The following is a 26,111-nucleotide window of genomic DNA, read 5'->3' as shown; positions in this document are numbered from 1 at the left end:
GCCTCGCCGGCCGTGGTTCGCAGACCTCGTACAACTGGCAGTAGCGGCCCCCCTTCGGTTCCAAGGAATGGCGGCCCTACTCCATCAGGGCCCCGTCTGTTTGGAGGATGCGGATCACTTCTGTCTCGCGGCTTGGCTTTTGAGAGGAATCGACTGAAGAGAAAAGGTTATTCAGATGCGGTGGTGGCCACGCTACTGCGTTCCAGGAAGCAATCGACGTCTTTGGCTTACGTCCGTGTCTGGGTGGTCTTTGAGGACTGGTGCGTGCAGCGAGGGGTGGACCCCATCTCGGCTTCCGTCTCTGATGTTCTAGCGTTCCTCCAGGCGGGTCTGGCCAAAGGTCTGGCGTGCAGTTCCCTACGGGTCCAAGTGGCGGCGCTGGGGTGTTTGCGAGGTAAGTCTCTGGCGCTTCACCCGGATATTGCTCGTTTTCTTCGGGGGGCTAAGCACCTTCGCCCCCCGTTACGTCTTCCTTGTCCGGCTTGGAACCTCAATTGGGTTCTCTCCGCTCTATGCACGGCGCCGTTTGAGCCCTTGAAACGCGCAACTCTTAAGGATCTCACTTTAAAAACGGCATTCTTGGTGGCGATTGCCTCGGCACGGCGTGTTTCCGAGTTGCAGGCCCTGTCCTGTAGGGAACCTTTCTTGCGTATCTCCGATTCGGGGGTTTCCTTACGGACGGTTCCTTCCTTTCTTCCGAAAGTGGTCTCGTCGTTTCACGTGAATCAATCGGTGGAGTTGCCCGCTTTTGCATGCGGAGACTCCTCTGCTACCGAAGAGAGGGAGTTACGGAAGCTTGACGTGCGGAGATCCCTTCTCAGATATCTGGAGGTCACTAATCCGTTTCGGGTCACAGATCATCTGTTTGTCCTGTTCTCTGGACCAAAGAAAGGAGCTGCAGCGTCCCGCACAACTATCGCCCGTTGGCTCAAGGAGGCCATTGGTTCGGCGTACTTGGTGCGGGGAAAACCCCTTCCCGTGGGGCTGCGGGCTCACTCGACTCGATCCCAAGCAGCGTCTTGGGCGGAAGCTTCTCAGGTGTCGCCTCAAGAGATTTGTAGGGTGGCCACCTGGAAGTCGTTGCATACTTTTGTCCGGCATTACCGGCTGGATGTCCAGGCTACCGATTCCGGGGGTTTTGGAGAGAGGGTACTCCGAGCGGGACTCTCTGCTTCCCACCCTCAGTAGGTTGCTCTGGTACATCCCAGGTGTCCTGGACTGATCCTGGTACGTACAGGGAAAGGAAAATTAGTTTCTTACCTGATAATTTTCGTTCCTGTAGTACCAAGGATCAGTCCAGGATCCCGCCCGCGGTGCTGCGCTGAAGTAATGGAGAGTCCGCTCTGTGTTTTGATTTGCTTGCTCTGTTCCGCTTGTTCGCTCTCTCGGTTGGAGAGTCCGTTTCCAGAAGGGGTGTTCTTTCCCCGTTAGTTAGCGGTATCTAGTTTTGTTTACTTCTCTGGTTGTGTTTTACTTTGACATTCCGTAAGACTGAGGGGCTGTGACTGGCACAGGGGCATATATGGCTCCGCCCACAAGTTTTAGTCTGTCTCCATCTACTGGTGCGGAGTCACAACCCAGGTGTCCTGGACTGATCCTTGGTACTACAGGAACGAAAATTATCAGGTAAGAAACTAATTTTCCTATTCTACTGCAGCCGAGGCTGTAGATGAGGAGTCCGAGCAGCAAACTGGGGTATGCCGGTGAACTTGCTATTTCTTGAAAACTGAAAACGTTCCAATGGTTATCCAAGCCGTGGTTGAGCATGAGGAGACATATGTAGCATTTGGCACTGGATAGTGGTTCAAGAGCAGGACAGAGATTTCAATGGCAAGGTGACAAGCGTGAAACTCCTTTGCTTGCAGTATTCCAATAGTCATAGACTGAGTAAGAAGGCTATTTCCAGGTAGTTGCAAAGTGGATTTTACTTTCTGGCAACAGACTAACATGGGAGTCCTCTTGCTGGTATTTGAACTATATTCTGGCATAGAAGCTGGTAAAATCAGTGTTGTTAGAGGTAATCCCATGATGATGAAATGTTACTAAAGGTAGAACAAGTACTGGTAGGACACAGGCCTCCTTGAGTTTGCCTTGGTGGCACACAGGCCGCGAGAGAGGCAGCAATGTCATCGGCCTCTAGGCCGTGAAGAGGAGAGTGATTGATGGCGCTTCTTCCTCAAAGGAGAAGGCAGCTGCAGCGTCCCTGCCGTGCCAGAAGAGGCATCATCGGCGGCCTCCAGACCACAAGGGGGGACCAGCAACGGTGCTCCTGCCTCAAGAAGGGCAGCAGCAATGGCAGCAATGGCAGCAACGGCTCCGCCCGCCGTGGAGGGAAGGAGGAAGCAGCCTCTGGGCAGCAAGGAACAAGGTCGGTGGTGGCTCCGCCCACCGTGAAGAGAGGATGGCGGAGGTGCTCGGACTGCGCAAGGCAACAGCGTCGGGACTGCAGGGCCGGTGAAGGTGAGAGGCTGCTCACTGCTGGGGCCCCCGAGCAGCATTGTAACAGTTCCCAAGCTGCGTCCATGAGACCATCATAGGGGGTCCGCCAGAAGAGAGGCAATCAAACTGCAGCTGATTAGAAAAGAGAAGGCTAATCTCACTTCTGAGGAGCTCTGCTCTAAGGCTGTTGCTGGTGGCTGATCCCATTGCCTGATGCCTTGCTGGTCATGCCAAGAGGAGAGGAAGATCACTATCTCAGAGTCCAAACCCAGACAGAGAGAAGGTGGGGAATCTTGGGGCTGATTGCCACCTTGAGGATCCTGAACCAGCAGAAAAGAGGCAAAAAAGAGTGCAGCTGATCACCTCCACAAGGAGCCTGAAGTCACACAAAGAGGAGGGGAAGTATCCTGCCTCTAGCATCCCAATTAGCTGCTGCTCCCCACAACCGTATGCAGCATGCACGGTAATAACCCTGAGGAGAGTTTCCAGGCATGAAGGAGTCACAGGGAGTAGAGGGCAAGAGGAAGCACACTTAGAAAGAGGCCATGGGGGGGTTCATCACTCAGGAAAGGACCATGGGGAGAAGCAGGAGGGAAAGTATTCGGGAAGATGCTATGAAAGTAGGGAAGGAGGGAAGGCAGCAGTCTGGATAAGTGCAGGAGGTAGAGTACTCAGGAAGGAGCCATGAGCGGAAGGAGAGCAGGCGAGAAAGCACTCAGAAAGGGAACAGGAGGGAGAATTTCAGGAAAAAGGACATGAGGGAGGAGGAAAGGCAGAAAGCAGAAGGGAAGTAGTCAAGGTTGGGGGGAGGTAGAGCTAGAGGAAAAGGACTGGGAAAAGTGCTTCAGGGGGCAGATGGTAGAAGGGCAGGCACTCAGGTGTGGGTGGAAGGAGGATAGGACAGAAGATACTGCAGAAGGGTTCATGTGGGGAGGCTAGGAGTGAGAGAACCAGGAAAGGGCTGCAGAGTGAGATTGCAAGAGAAAATGCATTCAGGAAGAAGCAAGGGTGGGGGCAAGCAATGTAGGAAAGACCGTAATGATGAAAACTGGTTAGTGCGCACTAATAGAACTTAATGTGCACTACCGCCTCATAAGTGCACATTACAGTGCCATTAGTGCACACTAAGTCGCACCTAGGTAGTGCGCACTAACATGACTTTAGTGCGCACTAATACAATTCGGGGGAAAAACTGAAAAAAAAAGAACTGCGGGAAACCAACATTTCCTGCGCGGGACCCGAATCGAAGCCTGAACTGATAGCATACAACAAAGCACATGCCTATATATGAACTCAAGGTGAGGTTTTGGTGGTGGGGTAGGTTTTAGGGGGCAGTTTAACATGCACAGTCAGAGGTACGAACAGCACAGTAGACATCAATGATGATTTTCTGTCATTTGGAATGAATAATGGTAAAAAAAAGAAGATTTGTACAATGTACTCTCTACCTAGCAGCTAGGTAGAGAGTACATTGTACAAATCTTAAGTTCGGAATCAAAGAAGAAGAAAAAAGGTATGAAGTCTTAAGGGGTCAGGGAGGAGATGGGAAAAGGGAGAGAGGGGAGGTAGGGAGGTAGGAAAGATCCCTCCCAGTCCGCTCCTTAATTAGAGCGGACTGGTAGGGAACTAGGGGAGGCCCGATCTCTTCGCCGCACGTAAATAGGCCAAATCTACTCCCCTGTGCATTCTGGCCCAGATTTTATAACATGCGTGAGCCAGCACGCACATGTTATAAAATCACGCATCCATGTGCAGTTGCCGGATAGCGCACGCACATGGAGGCCCACGCATATATTTTTAAAATCTATCCCACAGTACTCAGATATAGGAAATAGATAAACCCATGGACATAAAAACTTTAGCACATACCTCATCCAGTCCAGTAATTGAGTACGCATGACCCTTAACAAGGCCTTGAGGTGTTTTAGCTTCAGTCTCAGCAGAACTGGAAATCTAAAGGATGGAATACCTTATTAAAAGCTTGAACTGTTCTGTTCATAACAACATAGACAAGTTCAAAAAGCATAGTTACAGGACATACATATAGGGAATGATGGACTCATCTTTTTTTCCCATTACAATGAGAAAATCCCATTAGAGTATCAGGCCCAAAGTCACATAGTTGATTAGATTAAAGGAAGATGAGAGGTCCATGAAGTCCAATCTTTGTGTGGCAATACAGAGGAAGGTGGGGGAAAACATTTATTCATTCATTCATTGAACTTTATAAACTGCTTGTCAAGCAAGTCACCCAGGCAGTTTACAAAGTAAAAGATACATAATAGTCAAGTAGAAAAAATATTGCAGACTTAAAACAGTAAGCATAAAATTAAAACATTAAAACACTGTGCTTATGTAGCCAATTCTATAGTAACATGAAAAAAAATTCTTATTGAATTATGATTAACTTAAGACCCTGGATTAGTACTTTTCCCTAGAATCAAATTACAACATCATACCCACACTTTTTTTTTCATTTAAGATCTTGTTCTGGCCCCTATAACTTTAAAAACCATTCTCCATCCCACTTATTAAGATCCTTTCAGGATATTTGTCTCTCAGTTCCTTCCCTTAAAAATAGATGAATCTTGTTTTTTTCCCTTTGGAATTCATTGCTAAAGAAAGTTTATTTCACTGTTTTATTTATTTATTAAATGTTTTATAGACCTCCTATGCCAAATATGTTGTACTAGACAGTTTACAAATACACATACAATATTTCAGATAAACTTATAAACAAACAATAAATAGCATACAATAAAATTACATAACATTCAGAAGAGTATCTTTATTATAAAATATAAATTATCACCGAAAAATCTCATGCCTACATTGGATTAAAATTCCTATAAGCTTTTTTGAAATGTGTGGGTTTTTTAAATTGTTTATGGAACATTTTTATGTCTTCATAAATGGAGTGGAGGATTAGCCTAGTGGTTAGCGCAGTGGGCTATGAACCAGGAGACCAGGGTTTGAGTTCTGCTGTTGCTCCTTGTGACCTTGGGCAAGTCACTTTACCCTCCATTGCCTCCGGTACAAAGTTACCCCCTCATTCATCAAAATGTGCTAAGGCATTTTTGCATGTGTTAAGGGCTTATCGCATGCAAAAAGCACTGTTAATCCATGTGATAGCACCATATAGCTACAATGTTTTCAGGAGTATTAAGCTGTGCGATGGAGTGAGGAAACTCACCCAAAGATGAGATTTGTGCAATGTTCTTTCAACCTAGCTTGATGAACTCTCTACCTGGGTAACATCTCTCTCTAGCAAACATGGTCCCCCCAATGGTTATATGTAGGAAATGCCACATTCTGGCACTTATCTCAAAGTGTACAAAAGTGATTGCAATTTGTGGTAACTTAGCTCTTCACATAGGTATTAGCACAAATTGCAATAAACTCCCTATTACCATAAAATACACCCCTTTTCCCATCGCATGTGATATTTACCACATTTTGATAAATCCAGGCCTTAGATTGTAAGCCCTCTGGGGATAGGGAAATACCTATAGTACCTGAATGTAATCCACTTTGAAGTGCTGAAAAAAGCGGAAAATAAATTCAATTAAACGTAATTCTTTTAGTAAGGGGTTCTACATTATTGGCCCTGTTATAGAGAAAGCCCGAGCTCGAGTTGTAACCAACTGACTTTGTTTTTGTGAAGGAACTGTTAGCAATAAATTATTTGATGAACATAGAGTATGAGATGGTTGATAATTTGACAAAAGAGCAGATAAATATGAAGGCCCAGCATTTTTAACAGTTTTGCAAATTTGGACCAGTATTTTAAAACAGAGACTATAGTCTTTTTAAATGTCAATTGGAACTTGGCTTTTAAATCAGGTTTAAAATTCTGTAAGTTAGGGGAAAACCAAGATGGCCACCGAATAGAAGACGCATATCAGCACAGCTCCTGGGAGCTCCCTGTATATTTTCTTTATTTCCACTTATATGTTTTTCCTCGTAATGGGGAAACGGAAAGGAGCTGTTTGGCAGGGTAAGACAGCAGGCTTGCCAGTTCCCCTTCACCAAAGTCACTGACTGAAGCGCGATTTACACAAAGTTCAGTGATCGAAGCTGGCTTGGCCAGATTTGGGGACGCCAGCCCTTCAGCAGCAGATGTCTCTCGTAGCCCCGATCACCGTTCCACTCCGTGCCCTCCTGCTGGACATGTTGCCTCGGTTGAGGCTTCATTGGGAGCATTCGGGTTGTTGGATGGCTCCATTTTCTCACCTGGCCCGGTTTCCTCCATCTTGCTGGTGCAGTCTCAGTGTCGGGACTTGGAAGAAGAGTCTCGAGGGGCACGGCTTGCCGAGGAAAGTTTGATTTCATTACCTCCCCTGATGAAGGAATCGACGAAAGCAGGTTTGGCAGATACTGTTACATCTACTGGGTCTCCCCCTATTGTTTTTCCCAATCTTTCTTCATTTGCTAAGCCGAATGTTATTACGATGGACAATGTCTGGACTGTCCTAATGTCTGTTAACCAATATCTCTTTGGTCTCCTTAACTACTGACCTATATAATAAATATCAAACTTTTGAAATGCGGCTGGTCTCTTTGAAACAGAAGGTGACAGAGGTGAAAAACTACTACAGTAAAGATTCAAGATGTACAAGTTAATGTCATCAAAGACTTGTCTTCTACTTCTTGTAGAATTGAGAATATTGAAAATTCTCTTAGATCTTTAAATTTGAGGATACTTAATTTTCCTCGAATTTCTCTTAGTGCACCCTCTAATCTTTTTTCTGCTTATTAAAAAGAAGTTCTAAAAATTCCAAAGCACTTCCTCCTGTAGAGAAGATCTTTTTTCTTCCAGTTAATAGAAGAACATTGGATAACAATGTTATGGATGTTCCTACCAATTTAACTGATTTCCTTCAAAATTCCGGCGAAGGAATTGTGACTGACCGAGCTACATTATTGGTGTCATTTGTCTTTATGCAAGATCGCAATAATATTCTACGTTTATAATTTCGCAATAAAGACTGTTTATTTAGAGGCTAAAAGATTTGGATTTTTCCAGACATAACAAAGATAATACAAGAACGAAGAAAGAAGTTCTTAGCTATGAAGGACTCTGTTCTTTCTTTGGGAGCAACCTGTATTATTTGTTATCCCTGCAAATGTGTGATAATTCTTGATTCTACCAAATTTGTTTTCTTTGATCCTATCCAGTTACAATTTTTTTTGGAAGCTCGTCAGGGAGTACAGATTCCTTCTTCCATGGCTAGTGTGGATATTATATACATTGTTTTGTTTTTTTCTCTACTATGCAGCTACCTTCCTGCTACTGATCACATTGCATTTTTGGCAAGGCCATTCCCCATGGCTTTTTTCCTATATGTTTTCCCCCCCATATATTGTGGTCTAATGTGGCATTTAAAAGTTTCCTCAGGATTGTTTACTATGTACTTTTGTTTTCATTATGCCAACATTTCCTTATAGAATATTTTATATATATTTGATTTGAAAATTATAAAGTTAAAATTCTGGATGTTAATTCAATTATTTTTCATGTTTTTACATTTTAATTCCTTATTCTCTCTGGGGATGATGTTTAAGTAGATCTACTGCCTTCAGAATTATTTAAATCCTGGGGAAGTAATTTTCAAAGGAGTTATGTGTGGAAATGTAACATGCTATCGTAGCAATTTTCAAAAGCCATTTACTCGAATAAAGTCACTTACTGAATAAATCCTATGAACAATTCAATGGCATATATGGTAGCAATTTTCAAAAGCCCACTTTCTTGAGTAAAGTGTATTTAATTGAGTAAAACCCAGTGGGCCTGATTTTAAAATCAGGCCCACTGGGTTGTACTCTAGAATAAGAGAATTAGAATAAGAGAGCCAAGCCTAACTGCTCGGCTCTCTTATTCTAATTCTCTTCCCAGTTTTAAGACCCTTGTTGTAATGTAACTTTTGATCTCTTTGCACTTGTTTATGTTCCGTTTTTTGTTCTCACCCCTTGTTGCATGTAAACCGGCATGATGTGGTTTCTAATCACGAATGCCGGTATAGAAAAACGCTAAATAAATAAATAAATAAATAAATAAATAAATAAAAAGCATTTTCATGTGTAAAACTGGGTTTTACTTAAGTAAATGCACTTTACTAGAATAAGTGGGCTCTTGAAAATTGCTACAATACGTGCCGTCGAATTGTCCATAGGAGTTACTCGCATAAGTGCACGCTACTTGAATAAATGGCTTTTGAAAATTGCTATGATAGTATGTTACATTTATGCATGTAACTCCTTTGAAAATTCACCTGAAAATTACTTGAGTAAATGCTTTTTAAAATCAGGCCCTATATGCGCAAAGTTTTAGGGATTTCCAATGAAAATTCCTAAAACTATGGGGTAGATTTTCCACATGGATGCGCCAATTTTCTACCATGCGCACACTGGTGCACGCATGGTGTAAAATCCTTGGGCCGCACGCACGTGCACGCTGTATTTTATAATCCGTGTGCGTATGTGCAGACGGCGCATGCGGGGGGAGGGGGGATTTTTTTAATTTACGTGCGGCGATGCATCCAGGCATTCCCCAGTTCCTTACCCACTACCCATACTCCCTCTACCTGGGTAACATCAAGCTAGCTTGAGAGAACCTTGCCCAAATCTCATCTTTGGGTGAGTTTCCTCACTCCGAAGGCCATCAAATCTTCACAAGAGAGCACTGTTATGTTCGTAGGTGTCACGTAGAATGTCAAAGTGGCCCCTAACCCCCTACACTGATACCTAAACCCCACCTCGAGTTACTAGGTGGGCCTCCCATAGGGATACAAATACCTACCTATGGACCATGACATTATGGCCAGGCGCTCTCTCGCTCTCTCTCTCATGTGTCTGGGACCATTAAAAATGGTCCCCCAGTGGTTGAATGCAGGAAATACAACAGGTCTGGCACTTATCACAGAATCTGAAAATGGTATTGCAATTTGTGCTAACTTAGCTCTTCACACAGGTAATTAGCACAAATTGCAATAAATGCTATATTAGCATAAAACACACCCCTTTTGCTATCGCATGCGGTACTTACCGCATTTTGATAAATCCAGGCCTTAGTTAGGCCTATGCTCTTCTCTGCACTGGGGAGTAATAGCTAATGCCTTCATTAACATAGAATTTACACGGAGGAGCGCTAATTTGTGTACACATTTTTTGTGCACTAAAATCCTTATTAAATTATGAATAAAGTTACATGCACAAATCCATGGGCACAAAGGTGAATAAACTGTGCACTCAGTTTAGTGCACCTTATTTCTTTGGCCTTTTTGAGTGCTGCAGCTCTGACTCCTTTATTGGTCACTCTTCCCTCTCCTCTGTTTTGGTAGCTGCTAGTGCCAGCCTAATCTTATTCCTCAGTCATGACCCCCTACAGTCTCTGAAGGAAATGAAAGAGGAAACAGGAATGCTGCTGTGTTTACTGCATCCCTTTCTGCTGCTACTGGCTAGGGAAAGGAGGCTGCTCTCAGTCACTGTTCTTGAACACAGCCGGGGAGAGTGAAAAGAAAGTACAGATAGTTGAGATAGAGGAAAGAGATAAGGAGAATGCAAAGGCTGTGAAGGGATGAGAGATCCTGGAAGGAAAGGGAGAAGTCTAGGACAGGACAAGATGCTCTAGGAGGAAATAGAGAGGATGGGAGGAGGCAAGGGAACCTCCTGGGAGGAGATGGAACACAGAGGGCTGGAAAGAGATGAAACTGTGAGGGAGCGCAGAGAATGGGAGTAGGCAAGATAGCCTGGGGGTATCAGAAAGCTGGAGTGGAATGAGAAGTCCTGAAGGAGAATACAAAGGGCTATGAAGGGGCAAAAGGCCTTGAGAAGGGGACTAGCATGGGTTAAAAGCCTGGGGAGAGTATAGAGAGCTAGGAAGGGGCAAGGGGTCCTCGAGGGGAGACTAAAGAGTTGGAGGATGTAAAAGAGATGGTGTATAAAGCACTGGGATAAGGCAAAATAGCAGAGACAGAAGGTTGAGATGGGGTGAGAAACACAGTAGAGAGGCAGAGAGATGGGAGGGGTGACTCTCCTGGATGAAAAGCTAATTGGAGGAAAGAGGAAGACTGATAGCTAAAACTGTCAATGGACTGAGACAGTGGAGAGGTAGAGGATCAAGAGGGGAGTTAGATGATTGAAAGGTAAAAATCAGTGTCATACAAAGATATGAAAATATGGTAATGAAGGAAAAGAAGCAAAAACATATAATAGACATGATGTGAAAGAGTAATATTATCATCCATTGTACCTGAAGACTGGAGGGTGGCTAATGTAACCCCAATATTTACAAAGGGCTCCATGGGTGATCCGGGAAACTACAGACCAGTTAGCCTGACTTCAGTGCCAGGAAAAATAGTGGAAAGTATTCTAAAGATCAAAATCACAGAACATATAGAAAGACATGGTTTAATGGAACAAAGTCAGCATGGCTTTACCCAAGGCAAGACTTGCCTCACAAATCTGCTTCACTTTTTTGAAGGAGTTAATAAACATGTAGATAAAGGTGAACCAATAGATGAGGAGTATTTGGATTTTCAGAAGGCATTTGACAAAGTAAAATGTCATGGGATTAGGTGGCGATGTCCTTTTGTGGATTACAAACTGGTTAAAAGACAGGAAACAGAGAGTAGGATTAAATGGAAAATTTTCTCAATGGAGGGGAGTGGGCAGTGGAGTGCCTCAAGGATCTGTACTGGGACCCTTGCTTTTCAACATATTTATAAATGATTTGGAAAGGAATACGACAAGTGAGGTAATCAAATTTGCAGATGATATTAAATTATTCAGAGTAGTTAAATCACAAGCAGATTGTGATAAATTGCAGGAGGACCTTGAGAGACTGGAAAATTGGGCATCAGAATGGCAGATGCAATTTAATGTGGATAAGTGCAAGGTGATGCATATAGGGAAAAATAACCCATGCTGTAGTTACACAATGTTAGGTTCCATATTAGGAGCTACCACCCAGGAAAGAGATCTAGGCGTCATTTATTTATTTATTTATTTAACATTTTTCTATACCGAACTTCATGACAAGATTCATATCAGACCGGTTTACATGTCATAGTGGATAATACATTGAAATCATCGGTTCAGTGTGCTGCAGCAGTCAAAAAAGCAACATAATGTTAGGAATTATTAGGAAGGTAATGGTGAATAAAACTAAAAAAATGTCATAATGCCTCTGTATCGCAAAAAAGATATAGTTTCGATGGGGAAGGTACAGAGAAGGGCGCCCAAAATGATAAAGGGGATGGAACAACTCCTTTATGAGGAAAGACTAAAGAGGTTAGGGCTGTTCAGCTTGGAGAAGAGATGGCTGAAGGGGGGATATCATAGAAGTCTTTAAAATCATGAGAGATCTAGAACAGGTAAATGTGAATCTGTTATTTACTCTTTTGGATAAGGACTAGGGAGCACTCCATGAAGTTATCATGTAGCACATTTAAACTAATCAGAGAAAATTATTTTTCACTCAACGCATAATTACTGGAATTTGTTGCCAGGGGATATGGTTAGTGCAGTTAGTATAGCTGGGTTTAAAAACAGTTTGGATAAGTTCTTGGAGAAGTCCATTAACTGCTATTAACTAAGTTGACTTAGAAAATAGCCACTGCTATTACTAGCATCAGTAGCATGAGATATATTTAGTTTTTGGGTACTTGCCAGGTACTTGTAGCCTGGATTGGCCACTGTTGGAAACAGGATGCTGGGCTTGATGGACCCTTGGTCTGACCCAGTAAGGCAACTTCATATGTTCTTAAGAGTTAGAAGGAAATTGAAATTTTAAAGAAAAACAAAAGAAGTAAAAAAGGAAACAGATGAGAGAGAATAGAACAGTATAGAAACACCCCCCTCCCCAGGAAAGCTAAGTATATATATTATCAACTTATAAAAGTTCTCATAACATTTTTAAAATTCTAGGTGTAATAACTGATAGCTGAAACAGAGCCAGGTTTTACCTTTTTTAACTGAATGTCCTGCAATATGCAGCAAATCCTGTTTCGATTTTCGCAATTTTTGAGGATGGGAATATTGTACATACTGTAACTTTTGCTTCTTACAAGATGTGTGAGAGTGAATGGCTCAAAGGAGAATGGCAACTAGCACTCAGTGCGGGGAAAGGAAGGGAGAGACAGTGATGTCAGTAACAGCAAACGGAGAGGGCCAAAAGGAGTACGTTTCTCGAGCTGTTTTGAGAAGGCAGTCCAGGGCTGGGAATTTGGTTGTTAGCACGCCAATATCTCATTGTTCTTGATCTGGTTGCTCTTTAATCCCATACCAAGTCTACCATGGAGCCTTGCTCTCCAAAAATAGGCCCCAGCAAAGATTTAGGGAGCATATGGAACTGACCTTAAAGGAGTAATTTTCAAATAGCCCATATAGCAGAAATGTTTGTGTATACATTTTTCACTAATTCATTAAATTGGAGGTGGTAATCTATTTAATCTACTGTGCAAACAATGCTCTCTGAGACTGCTTTTGAATTGCCTTGCAAGTAATATTGCACTCTCCTGGAAAATTCCATACTTTATTTAAATAAAGATCTTTCTTTAAACTGCTGGTATTTTAATGTTGTTTTTTTTTGCAAACCACAACAAGTACAGCCATTTATGTGCAATAAACTGGGTTTTATGCACATAAATGACTTGCAAAATTGCCTTTTTGATTATAGAGAACCTAACTTTTCATTTAAAAGTTAGCTGCTCCTCAAAGGGGTATTATATAGCATTACACGTTAATATGGTATACCTATAAAAAATCATTTCAATAGAGTTAACTGTTAGTGCATCACATTCTAGTATTTAGTTACCTAGAAACATAGAAATGACGGTAGAAAAAGACCAATCGGCCCATCCAGTCTGCCCAGCTAGCTCCCCCACCCCCCACACGTATCTGTTCCACCAACCACCAACTCCAGGGCCCCCGTTGGCAACTGCTCGATTCAAGTTTCTTGCCATCCCCTGCCATTGATGCAGAGAGTAATGTTGGAGTTGCATCAAAGGTGAGCATAAGGCTTAATGGTTAAGGGTAGTAATCGCCGCATCAAGCAAGTTACCCCAATGCTTGTTTACCCAGACTTCACAGATCATTGCCTTGTTGGATGTCTGAATGCAAATCCTGTTTTCCACATTTCCCCTTGCCTTTGAAGCAGAGAGCAGCGCTGTTTTTGCATTCAAAGTGATGTATCAGGCTTAATTGGTTTATGGTAGTAACTGCCATAATAAGCAAGCTACCCCCACGCTTATTTGTTTACCCAGATTGTAAAGTTCATTCCTTATTGGTTGTTATCTGAATGCAAATCCTCTTTTCCACATTTCCCCTTGCCGTTGAAGCAGAGAGCAATGTTGGAGTTGCATTAACCTTGTGAAGGCTTATTGAGTAAGGGTAGTAATCACCAGGTAGTAGCCTCCACTCTAGTAATCCATCCCCGTGGCTCTTCTCTTCATTCCCATCCTCTAGCCTTTATGGATCCACAGTGTTTATCCCATGCCCCTTTGAAATCCTTCACAGTTTTCGTCAAATTCACTTCCTCCGGAAGGGCATTTCAGGCATCCACCACCCTCTCCGTGAAGAAATACTTCCTGACATTGGTTCTGAGTCTTCCTCCCTGGAGCTTCAAATCGTGACCCCTGGTTCTACTGATTTTTTTCCAATATAAAAGGTTTGTTGTTGACCATGGATCATTAAAACCTTTCAAGTATCTGAAAGTCTATCATATCACACCTGCTCCTCCTCTCCTCCAGGGTATTCATATTTAGGTTCTTCAATCTCTCCTCATAAGTCATTTTTGAAGGCCATCCATGTTGCGATCCCCCCTGCTGCTGCGCTGCAGGAGGTCTCTTACCTACCTCCCAGAGGCCGCTCTGAAGCCAGGGCCTCGCCTGCGCATCATCCAGGACTTGCTCCAGGGCCTGAGAGGCCTAGCTGTGCCTGTGGCTTGCAGCCTCAGTGTTTGGACTTCCTGTTGGGCGACGCCCTTCCCTAGGGGCTGGCCCGCAGCTCTCTACCCTAGTTATAGGACCAGCGATGGGCGGTCCTGGCAAGCTCCTCCCAGGGAGTTGCCTTCTAATTCCAGTATTTAAGGACTTTCTGTTCACTGTGTCTTTGCCTTCGGATTGGGTTACACAGTTGCCTGTGGCCTCTCCCGATCCAGGTCCTCCGTGACTACGACTCCTGCTTGTCGTCAGCCTGCCTTGACTCCGGTCCGTGACTCCGACTCCTGCTTGTCTTCAGCCTGCCTTGACTCTGGTCTGTGACTCCGACTCCTGCTTGTCTTCAGCCTGCCTTGACTCCGGTCCGTGACTCCGACTCCTGCTTGTCTTCAGCCTGCCTTGACTCCGGTCCGTGACTCCGACTCCTGCTTGTCTTCAGCCTGCCTTGACTCCGGTCTGTGACTCTGACTCCTGCTTGTCTTCGGCCTTCGATCAGGCCTTACAGTTGGCTGTAACCGTGCTGATCCAGGTCTTCCATGGTTCCTTGTCCAGTGTCTTTGCCTGATGTCCGCTCCTGTTTCTGCCAGCCGTATGGACTTCGGATGTGAGTATCCCAGCATCGGAGTTCCTGTGCGCCTGGGTCTTCCCCGCACCCTCCTTCTCAGCGTGGTCCGCGACCAGCCTTCCTGGGCTGTGTAGGGCGCGTCTGGGACAGGGTGGTCCGCGACTCAGTCCCACGGGCGGGCTGAGTAGGGCGCCCTGATGGACAGTGCAATGTTTCCCGTCCAGCCTTGTCTTCAGTGTCTGCTTCAGCCCTTGTCCGGATGTCTTCCTGTCTCTGCCTTGACCTGGTTCCTGAGCCTTCTGTCCTGTTGGGCCCTGGAGTGGCCAACAGGAGGGATTCGTCCCACGGGCTCTTGTGCTTCTGCCAGCCGAGGGGGCTTCGGATGTGAGTATCCCAGCATCGGAGTTCCTGCTCGCCTGGACCTTTCCTGTGTCTCGCTTCAGCCCTTGTCCTGATGTCTCCGTCTTGCTTCAGCCTGCTTCTGCCCCGTCTGATGTCTTCTGTTTAAGGACTCTGTCTGCCCTCGCCTCTGTCCGGCCTGCTGCCCATTGCCGTTCCCTGCGGCGGGTCCGAAAGGGCCGGGAACAGTCGGAGGACCGTTCACTAGTCAACTTCCCCGTGTTGGCTACCATGGGCATGCAGGTCCGGCTGAGGGTCGGACTCCCTGCTTCTGTTCCTGCCTGCCTGGCTCACCATGCCTGCTCAGCTCACCTCCCACGGTGTGGCCTTGGGCTCCTCCTGGGGTCCTGCCGTGGCCCAAGGGCTCACCACCTGCCCGAGACGACCGCGCCCGCGCGCGCTCGTAACAATCCACCTTTTTGGTCGCCCTTCTCTGGACCGCCTCCATCCTGTCCCTGTCCCTTTGGAGATACAGTCTCCAGAACTGAACACAGTACTCCAGGTGAGGCCTCACCAAGGCCCTGTACAAGGGGATCATCACTTCCTTTCTCTTACTAGATATTCCTCTCTCTATGCAGCCTAGCATTCTTCTGTCTTTAGCTATCACCTTGTCACATTGTTTCGCCGACTTTAGATCACTAGACACTATCACTCCAAGGTCTCTCTCTTGCTCCGTGCACATCAGCCCTTCATCCCCATCAAATACAGTTCTTTCGGATTTCCACACCCCATATGCATGACTCTGCACTTCTTGGCATTGAATCTCAGCTGCTATATCTTCGACCACTCTTTCAGCTTCCTTAAATCCCATCTCATTTTCTCCATTCCTTCCGGCATGTCCACTCTGTTGCAGATCTTAGTATCATCCACAAATAGACAAACCTTACCTTCTATCCCATCTGAAATGTCGCTCACAAAGATATTGAATTGGACCGGTCCCAACACCGATCCTTGCAGCACTCCACTTAACACCGCTCTCTCTTCAGAGTAAGTTCCATTTACCATCACACATTGTCTTCTGTCTGTCAACCAGTTTGTAACCCAGGCCACCACCTTGGCACTCACTCCTAAGCTTCTCATTTTATTCACAAGCCTCCTGTGTGTTATGCTCAGGCTTATGAACCCTTGGGCCGACGGGAGGATGGAATACCTTAGGAGGAAGATCCGTAGGTTCTCCCGTCGGGTGGCGAGGCAGGAACAGAAGACGTGACCAGCTGACCCTCGCCACTGGAGACAGAGGCGACTGTGGAGGCAGACGAAAAGTCGTGACATCGAGGAAAGGAACTGTGTCTTCACCACTGGAAGCCCGCGGTCCCCCCAGGAGGAACCCGTAGGGACCCGGACCGCTGGGACTTAGGTGGACCTTTGAGAGGTCAAGAAGTCAAGTGTTCGGTGCAAGGGCTGACTGGAGCTTCACGTCTGGGAGCCCGTAGGGACCTGGGTCGCTGGGACTTAGGTGGGCCCTTGGAGATGATGGTGAAGAGGAAGTCCAAGGTCAAGTGCCAGAGGGTCGTCACTTACCAGTCCGAGGTCACACACCAAGGGATCACCACTTGCCAGTCCGAAGTCACACACCAGAGAATCACCGCTTGCCAGTCTGAAGTCAAACACCAGGAATCACTGCTAGCCGATCCAGAGTCACACACCAGGAATCACCGCTAGCCGATCCGAAGTCAGGAACCAGGAACACTAAGACAAGACAGGAACAAGGATCCGAAGTAGAAGAACTCACCGAAGCAAGCAGACCTGACTAACCCAAAAGTTGCCAAGTCGAGGAATGAGCAGAGGAAGCCTCCTTTTATACTTCCTCTGCTCTGGCTCATAGGGAACAGCTGAACCTGGTTAAAGGGATCAGGACCCTTTAAATCTAATGAGGAGGCGTGGCCTCGTGCCTAAAGATGGTGGCCATCTTGGATTTCCTCCGCGGAGGAAATGCTGCAGGACGCCGCGAGGGAGGAGCAGGGACGGCTCCCCACCCAGCGGCCAGAGCGGAGACCCATGCCGAAGCGACGGGCATCGGGTCAGGGGTCTTCCCCGGAGTTCCCGCGGCGGGTCGCCGTCGTGGGCAAGGTAGGGGGCCGCGCTCGTGGCCTTCCACGAGCGCAGAACACAACACTGTGTGGGACCATATCAAAAGCTTTGCTGAAATCCAAGTAGATGACATTGAACGCTCTTCCTTGATCTAATTCCCTAGTCACCCAATAAAAAAAGTCAATCAGATTTGTCTGACAGGACCTTCCCCTGGTGAATCCATGCTGCCTCTGGTCCAGCAATTCTTCTGACTGTAGATAGTTCACTATTCTTTCTTTCAGCATCAACTCCATTACTTTTCCTACCACCGAGGTGAGGCTAACCGGCCTGTAGTTTCCAGTCTCCTCTCTGCTCCCACTCTTGTGAAGCAGGACCACCACCGCTCTTCTCCAATCACTCGGCACCACTCCTGTTTCTAGGGATCTATTGAACATGCAGCGGGATCTATTGATGTTGATGTTCTTGTTCATTTTCTTTAGCTCAGCCTGCTGCAAGTCTCCTGAGGGCTGCTTACAACTTCTTATTGACTCCATGCTAAATGATGTATCCTCTCAAAGAGCACCAATACTGGTGCTGGTTTCTCCTGGCTAAGCTGCACTACATCTAAAACACTCAATATATATATTGGTCAGATGTACTGGTCAACCAGTCATGTGTCCTACAGTCTAGGATTTTTATTGTGATAAGTTATTATGCTTTTCATGCTAAGCAGACAAATAGTTCAACCCTATCAAAAGCTGAAAACACATCAGAGTCAATACTGAAAGCAATTTGTCCCAATTGTCTGACTACCACAGACTTAGCTGACTCACTTCTTATTTGGCTAAAAAGTTAGGAGCATTCCAGCGTGAAGTACACTTATCTGGTGTTATCTGGCTAACTTTAGAACTGCCGAAGAGCATTCCTAAAATTAGATGGATAAACTTATCTGGCTAACTTTTATATAGCCGGGTATATTCAACAGCATGCCCCCACTTCTGAATATCCCAGGTAAATTAACCAAATGAGTTTATCTGGTTAACTTTGCTGATTGACTGGCCACTGAAAATTTACCCTGCTAACAATCACCCTTGTGATTATAGCTGCTTAACTACCTTTCATTGATGCCATTAAATTTGTTAGCCATCTACTTACATCAATAGAACATCCCAACATTGAACCCCTCTGAAGGGCTTTTCTTATGATTTCATAGAAATTTTCAGGAGTTTTTTTCATCTCATAGGTCTCTGCAACCCCTCCTGTGAAGTCTTCCATAGCCTCTATCGTACTACCACCCTTCAGGGCTTCATAGGTCCCGTTCAATCTGCAAAAAATGCAGTTAATGTAGCGATTGCAATTCAAAGGTCATACAATAGTATTAAACAACAAAAAGAACATTTATATAAACCAAACTAGATCTCTGATGAAAGAGAGGGAAAGATTTTTGTTCCTACATATGCATTTTTCTTTTTTTTATTATTATTTTTCGGGATTTGAAATTAGAGCCCATCAAGACCTCAGTGATGGGCTTGTGCCCCTCTGATGCACTCTTTTCCATGCTTCTCAGCTTCCTGGATGGTTAGTTCTGTATGTTCCCTTTGATCAGCTTAATTAAATTATAGAATTAACATGATGGATCTCTGGTCTTCTTTTAACCTACCATCTGTCAGGCCGATACAGTAAGGATGCAGTAGAAAGAGTGCGGAAGTGCCGGGCGCACCCTCATTTGCCGCGCGCACAGTTCGGATCACATACCGCTCGATACAGTATTTAAATGGCATGCAAATGCAAGTCGCGTCCAAAGCGCGTCCAAGAAGCATCCATGAAGCGCAATCCATTATACTGTATAGAGCGCTATACAGCGCCTATACAGTAAAATGGGTGCGCTGGTACCTGTCATTTCAAATGTCATTTGAAATGACAGGTACCAGGAAGTGGATGGTTCTCCTACGCTCGGGCATCGGGGATTGCCAGTCCTCTCTCCCCCCCTCCCGAAGCAAGGCACAGGGCGAAAATCGACTCGACATGTTATTAAGAAAATAGAAATTGTAACTAAAGTAAACTTACTGCATGCTTCCAGCAGCCCCAGTCCTCTCTCCCCTCCTCCCAAGGTGCCCACCGCGTCTCCCCTGCCTCCCGGGGGCAGCCGGTGGCGAAAGCGGCTTCCAGCAGCCCCGCTGCATGTCCAATTTGGGCGCTCAAGGCACCTTCGCTGGCTTGAGCACCCAAATGGGACGTACAGGCGGTGCGAGCTCATCATGCCAAAAAAATTGCACTGGCAGGCAACTGGAAGATTGCCAGAGCGGCGGAGCCAGGGCCGGGGGTGGGGGGGGAGGTGTGCGCGGAAGGGGGCGGGGCGGTGGCTCCCCTACCTTTCCTGCATGCGGGGCAGCTCCAGCTCGCCTGCCTGCCTGCCTGCCTCCGTTTCGCCACTCACTGCCTCCCCAGCGCCATCTTGCAGCTTGTGATGTCACTCCTGACCCTTGAGCGCCCAAACGCCGGCGAAGGTGCATGAACGCATGTCCAATTTGGGCGTTCAAGCAGCGAAGGCGCATGAGCGCACATCGTGACCTGAGCGCCTGGATGGACTTCCGAGGTCACAGCGTTCGCTCATGCGCCTTTGCTGCTTGAGCGCCCAAATTGGAAGTGTAACTAAGAGTGAACAGAAATGGATGGACTGAATACAAATGAAGATGAAAAGAGCTAAAATGTTGGCCTTGATCTGTTTGGGCCAGATATCTGCTGTTCCAGGCTGACATCTAAAATAGCAGTCATAAAATGTTACCAAATTTAGAAAACACATATACAGAAAGAAACATGCAATTTGCAGTAAACCTTTTCTTTAAAAAGAGATTAGTTTATATAAAAATGTTACCAAACAAAAGAAAAAAATAATTTAAAATTATCTACTGCAAATTGGGTTTATTCACAACATTTGATAAAATATTTTTATCATGTAGGTTTTATCAGTATAATTATTAAATAATAGAGCTGCAGATCAAGTGTCATATGATTGTAGTATAACAGGTATAGCTATGTTATAAATTTTGCGGCAAAGGTAAAAAAAAAATCTTGTTGCACTATTTTGAGATTCGGTGACAATTTTGTGACACCTTTGATTAAATCAGTCTAAGTTTTAGATTGTTTTATATACACAGAACATGTTGTGTTTGGCAGTCTGAGGGACACCCCTGCATGTAGAGTCAATCCTACCTCAGCCCAAGGGTCCACAGACACAACAAAAAGCCAATTGATATTGAAAATCTTGCATTTATTTAAAAACTAAAGTAGACTGTGTATGCCTAGATAATTTTATTTGTTCTATTTTCATTATTTCTTTACTTTCTCAGTTTGACATTTCTCTTTTTTTATTTTCTTTTACTTTTCTTTCCTTTTCTTCCTCTACTCACTATAGCCTGTCTCCTAAGTTATCAGGGTCACCAATTCATAAAAATAATTTTAACTGACAGTCTACCAGAAATTTACTGACAATTTAATTTTTTTGTGGACACATATTACTGTTGTAATTTTGGGCACAGGCTGGATTTACCTTGTGTGTATTGTGGAGTTCCCTCTGCTTGCATTGGTAGTCTTCGGGACTAAGGGCCTCATTTTCTAAAGTATCACAGGCCTGCGATACTTTAGAAGATGAGGGGCGGGGGAAGGGCCTGCGCTAGCCAGCAGCGATCGCACTGTCGCGGTGCGATCGCTGCCGGTTTCGCACCCAATAGTGCCACCATAGGAGGTGTAGCTATTGGGAGCGAAAGCTGACGCGAAAAGGCACTTACCTTTTCGCTGTCCGCGGCGTCGGCACAGAGTCGGCCCCGGTGACGCCCCGACTCCTCCTCTTCCGGGGCCGAATCCGCCCCGACTCCGCCCCCATCCTGGTATCGCACACGATAAGGGACTTTTCGCGTGCGAAAGGTCCCTTATCGCATGCGAGCGGCGTGGAAAATGAGGCCCTAAGTTTCAAAGAGCTGCCACAACAGGTTTCTTCCAGCTGTGCAAGAGGTTCTGTCACATTTGGATGTGCCTTCTCTTCCTTACCAATGTAACTCTGCTCTCCAGCCAAGCTGGGACCAACCCAACCAGCAATTGCAAATTCAGCCACAAAGGCATGGATAGTTTCCAAAAGTATTTGAACACTATGTTTCAGTTGGTGAATGCAGTTGCAGGAACCACTGTTGCTTCCTGTGGGAATGCAGCCTACACAGAAGGCCTGAAAAATGCAGATAAGTGGATGCAGAGCACTGGAATCAGGCATGCAGCAGCTGAGACATAGCCCTGGACTCCAATCACTGCAGCTTTGAAGAGCCTGAGGCCAAACACCAGAGACACAGGCCTGAGCTGGCCACTACTCGCCAGAGACACATGACATTTTTTACATAAATTATTTTTATGGTCTTTATGAACATTTCTTTTAACTCTTTTTTACTGACTATAAGTAAACTTACTGACTGCTACTATCTCTTTCCCTTCTTTTTTTTTGAAACTTTTTATTTAAACCAGCAGAAAAAACATGAAACACAAAAGTACAGTAACACGTGTTCAGTGACAATATACAGGTGAAAGTGCATATCAGAATATTCTGACAATGAAATAAATGAAAATTACAAGAAGCTATGCAAAGCACAAAACCATTACTTAGCAACAAATTCCCAGTACTTTCTCCAAATCTTATCACATATAGTACTGTTGTTCCTCAGCTCATATGTCAACTTTTCGATTAAAGCCACCTCGTGAATCTGTTCCCTCCAATGTGCAAGAACTGGGTTCTCTTTCCAGGAGGTAGCTATTGTAAATCTTGCTGCTAATAGCAGCTGCCTACAGAGTTTGTGCAAATACTTATCCAAGCAGCAAAGTTCTCCCCAACCCAGTAAACATAAAGCAGGCGTAAGAATTACAGATACTCCAGGAACAGAATCATTTTAACTTCCTCCTGGGACCAAAATGAATCATAGGACAATACCACCATATGTGAATATATGACCCCCCTCCAGTCCTCTCCACACGCTCTCCCAACAGAATCTGGAAGATGAGGGGGAGAACTAAAAATGAAAAAGAGGCTATCTATAGATCCTTCTTAGTAACTTGTACAATAACTCCACTGACAACTACACAAAGATTCAGAAAGAGCAGTCTTCCAAATCTTATGCCAATCCCCTCTGATAAGTTCAACCCCAGGTCTATGTTCCATTGCTTGATTAAGGAAATCAGGGGGATTCTGTCCTCCTGTGTCAGAATAATATATTTATAAAGGGAAGAGATAATTGTACCACCTTTGTCAGAAAGCATCAAAACCTCTAGAGGGAGCCCTCTTCCACTTCACACCATTAGATCTAGTGAATGCATTCTGGACCCAGGTAAATAGGACCTCTGTAGACCAAATTCAACTTTCAATGACCCAAATGATCTCCAGCCCTTGTCATCCCATTATTGACCCAAGAATCTTAGATCCATATTATACCAATCCTTCATTTGGGCATGAAAAGCAAACAGCAAAATATTAGGGTTACCTTTCAATAGGGAGCAGGGGAGAATGCATAACATGAAACACTGCTCCTTTTACAAAAAGCCCTTCAGGTCGAGGCAGGAGCCCTGGAGGAAGGAGGTTGGTCGTCAGACAAGGCTGATGGAGGTTCTATTTTAGACAAGCTTTGTGACAGGAGTCCCCCCCATCGGGAGAGCTGGAGGGTCGTCCAGGTGAACTGGGGAAAGTGCTTTTGAAGCCAGGGAAGGCCCAGCACGATAGGGTGGATCACCTTCTGGATGACATAAAAAGTCAGGAGCTCTTTGTGTAAAGCTCCCGTATAGACTCTGACTGGACCGGTGATATGGGAGATCCGGCCCGGCAAGGGCTCCGCTTGGATAGATGAGAGGACGAGTGGAACTGGGGTGGAGCAAATGGGAATGTGGAGGTGTGCATAATAAAATTGCCCCTGGCTCCGGAGTCCACTAGGGCCAGCGTCTGGAAGTCCTGGTTGGACACCTGGATGGTCACAGGGAGTGTAAGAGAGTGAGCTGGCTGCATCAGGCCTGGCGGCGTCCCACTCTGTCGCCTAGGCCTTGGAGTTTCCCAGTCGCCGCAGGCACGAGGACAAGATGTGGCCGGCCTACCCACAATAGAGGCATAGCCCAGTAGGCGCCGCCTGCGTTCCTCCGGAGTTAACTTGCCGTGGCCTAGCTGCATAGGTTCGTCCAGCAGAGAGTTGGGTGGTGTAGCCTTTCCAGGAGATGGGGAACGCCGAGGGCATGGAAGAGTTGAGGAGGACCTTCTCGAGGACTGCTGTTCCTTGGCCCATTCCTGAAGCTGGTGGTCAATGTGGCTGGTCAGTTCGATGAGGGCATCGAGAGAAGTCGGGATCTCTCAAGCCACTAATTTGTCCTTAATGCGGGCTGTAAGTCCCTCCAAGAAAATGGAGCACAGGCAGTCCTCGCCCCAATGAAGCTCCGTAGCCAAGGTCTAGAACTCAATAACGTAATTGACCAGAGGTTGGGAACCCTGGCACAGGTGTAGGAGCGAAGAGCTAGACGTGGCCTGCCGTCCGGGGTCCTCAAAAATGTTGAGAAATTGCCCCAGGAAGCCAGATAGGTCCCGGAGTATTGGGTCCGATCACTCCCACAGGGGAGAAGCCCAGGCCAGGGCTTTACCATCCAGTAAAGAAAGGATGTAGGTAGTCTTAGTGAGGTCGTTGGGGAAGAGAGCTGACTGAAGCGTAAAGTGCATACTGCACTGGTTCAAGAAACCTCAACTTGACGCCAGATTCCCTGAGAAGCGTGGGGGAACCAGAAGAGGAAGCACCGGCCGGTTCGTGGGCATGGCCGCCTCAAACCTGGGAGCAGAAGAAGCCAATGGAACCATCTGGGCTCCTGAATCCAGATGAGAATTGAGCTTCCACTGCAGATGCCAGAGCCTCCAGTGCTCTTTGCTGCTGCTCCAGAATTTTCTGGGCCAGACCGGGAATCACCTGCAAAGTGGAGGCCTCTGCTGGGTCCATGGACTTGGCAATCTGTTACGCTAATGCGTGAAAGTGTGGACCCCTTGCCCAAGGAGGGAGCTGGCACTACCTGAGAGAGCGAACCCCCGCAGGTTCCCTCCGTCGGGAGACGAGGCTGAGTGATACAGGTGTCAGCTGTAGCTTCACCAATACCAGCCCCGTTCCTCATGGGTTGAGCCTTTGGGTGCGTGGGGCCGGCTGGTCTTAGGTGGGCCCCATTGAAGAAAGCAGAAAAGTCTATGTTCAGTCTGAGGGCAAAAGCCTGAGGTTTGCCAATAGCCAGTCCAAGGTCAGAAGCCATATGAGTAGTCAGAAGCCAGTCCAGGGTCGGAAGCCAGAAGATCTGTCCCAGGGAGAAGGAGGAAGAGCTGGAACCAGGTAGGGAGGCAGGAGCAGGTACGAGGATGGCAGGAAGCGGAACACGGGGCATAGGTACAGGAACTCAGGAAGCAGGACCACAGAAGCAAGCACGGCACCGGAACTGGTGCCATTCTTGAAATGCTAGTTTAATGGCCAGTAATTCCTTATCTCCTTTGCCATAGTTCTTCTCAGCCGGCAAGAAATTTCGAGAAAATATGAGCATGGTAATAATTTGCCTTTATTGGATATTTGACTGAGAACAGTCCCCACAGCCAGATCTGATGCGTCAACCTCCACAATGAACTGGTGCTGTGGGTCTGGGTGGTGTAAGCAAGTGTCCAGAAGAAAGGCCTCTTTAAGATTTTGGAAAGCATGTTGTGCTGTCAGAGGCCAAGCCTTGGTGTCCGCTTCCTTCTTGGTGAGAGCCATGAGTGGAGCCACTTTTTGAGAGTAGTGCGGTATGAACTGCAGGTAAAAGTTGGCAAACCCAAGGAAGCGTTGGAGAGCCTTTACGCCAACTGGTTGAGGCCAATCCTTAATTGCCGCCACTTTGTCAGGGACCATGTGGAAATCTATGGAAGACACAACATATCCAACAAACGGCAGGGACTCCTGCTCAAACTGGCATTTCTTCAATTTGGCAAAGAGATGATTGTCTCAAAGTTTCTGTAAGACTCTTCGGACGTGTTGGCGATGTGTAACCAGGTCTTTAGAATAATATCAATACATCATCCAAGTATACAAAGACAGAGGTATGCAGCATATCTCTTAGTACTTTGTTCATTAGGTTTTGGAAAACCGCAGGCACATTACCCGAAGGCATCTGACATCATTCCTTGGGATGGAGCTGAGTTTCCCGTGCTGGTTCCTTTAAATTGCCGGCCCCTATGCGCACGCGTCTAAGAGGCGGGGCCAGAGGCCAAGAGTTGGCGGCACTCCCTCATGGAGACGAGCACAGAGGACGCCGCGGTCGGGTGGAGCAGCCTCGAGGTAGGAAGGGGGACTGGGCACGGACCTCCACGGACCGGGACCGTAACAGAAGGAGGATGGTAAGTGAGAAATTCAGATCATATATTATCAGACATTTAAACTAAAGAAGGGGGGTGGCAGGAGATGGCTAGTGAAATTGATATGTCACCCCCAAGCAATACAGGACATGGGAAGAGAAATTAACAAAATCAATCAGCTCAAAAAAGAAGAAAACATGCCTAGGATTTACAACAAATCAAAAGAGAAAAATTGGAAAGCTGTGACTACAAATGCTCGTAGTTTGGGCAATAAAATCCAGACTTGCAGGCTCTAATGGTGGAGGCGGACTTGGACATTGTTGCTGTTACGGAGACATGATTCACGGATCCGTTTCTCAATGGGTAACCAGTGAAGTGCTTTTAGGACAGGGGT

At 46.0% G+C, this 26,111-nt stretch overlaps 1 protein-coding gene across 1 annotated transcript in view; it reads right to left on the bottom strand.

The window, feature by feature from the left end:
- Positions 1-26,111, bottom strand: part of CAPN9 (calpain 9) — a 306,745-nt gene that overhangs the window by 213,892 nt on the left and 66,742 nt on the right. Inside the window, exons 5-6 of the mRNA XM_029594190.1 lie at positions 18,508-18,676; positions 4,309-4,392 (exon numbers count right to left, since the gene is read on the bottom strand). Coding sequence (XP_029450050.1) covers positions 4,309-4,392; positions 18,508-18,676 — 253 coding nt within the window. The remainder of the gene's footprint in view (positions 1-4,308; positions 4,393-18,507; positions 18,677-26,111) is intronic.

Source organism: Rhinatrema bivittatum, chromosome 3 (assembly GCF_901001135.1).
Source record: "Rhinatrema bivittatum chromosome 3, aRhiBiv1.1, whole genome shotgun sequence".
NCBI lineage: Eukaryota > Metazoa > Chordata > Amphibia > Gymnophiona > Rhinatrematidae > Rhinatrema > Rhinatrema bivittatum.
The sequence above is the reverse complement of the archived record's forward strand: the minus strand, read 5'-3'. Positions and strand labels throughout refer to the sequence as shown.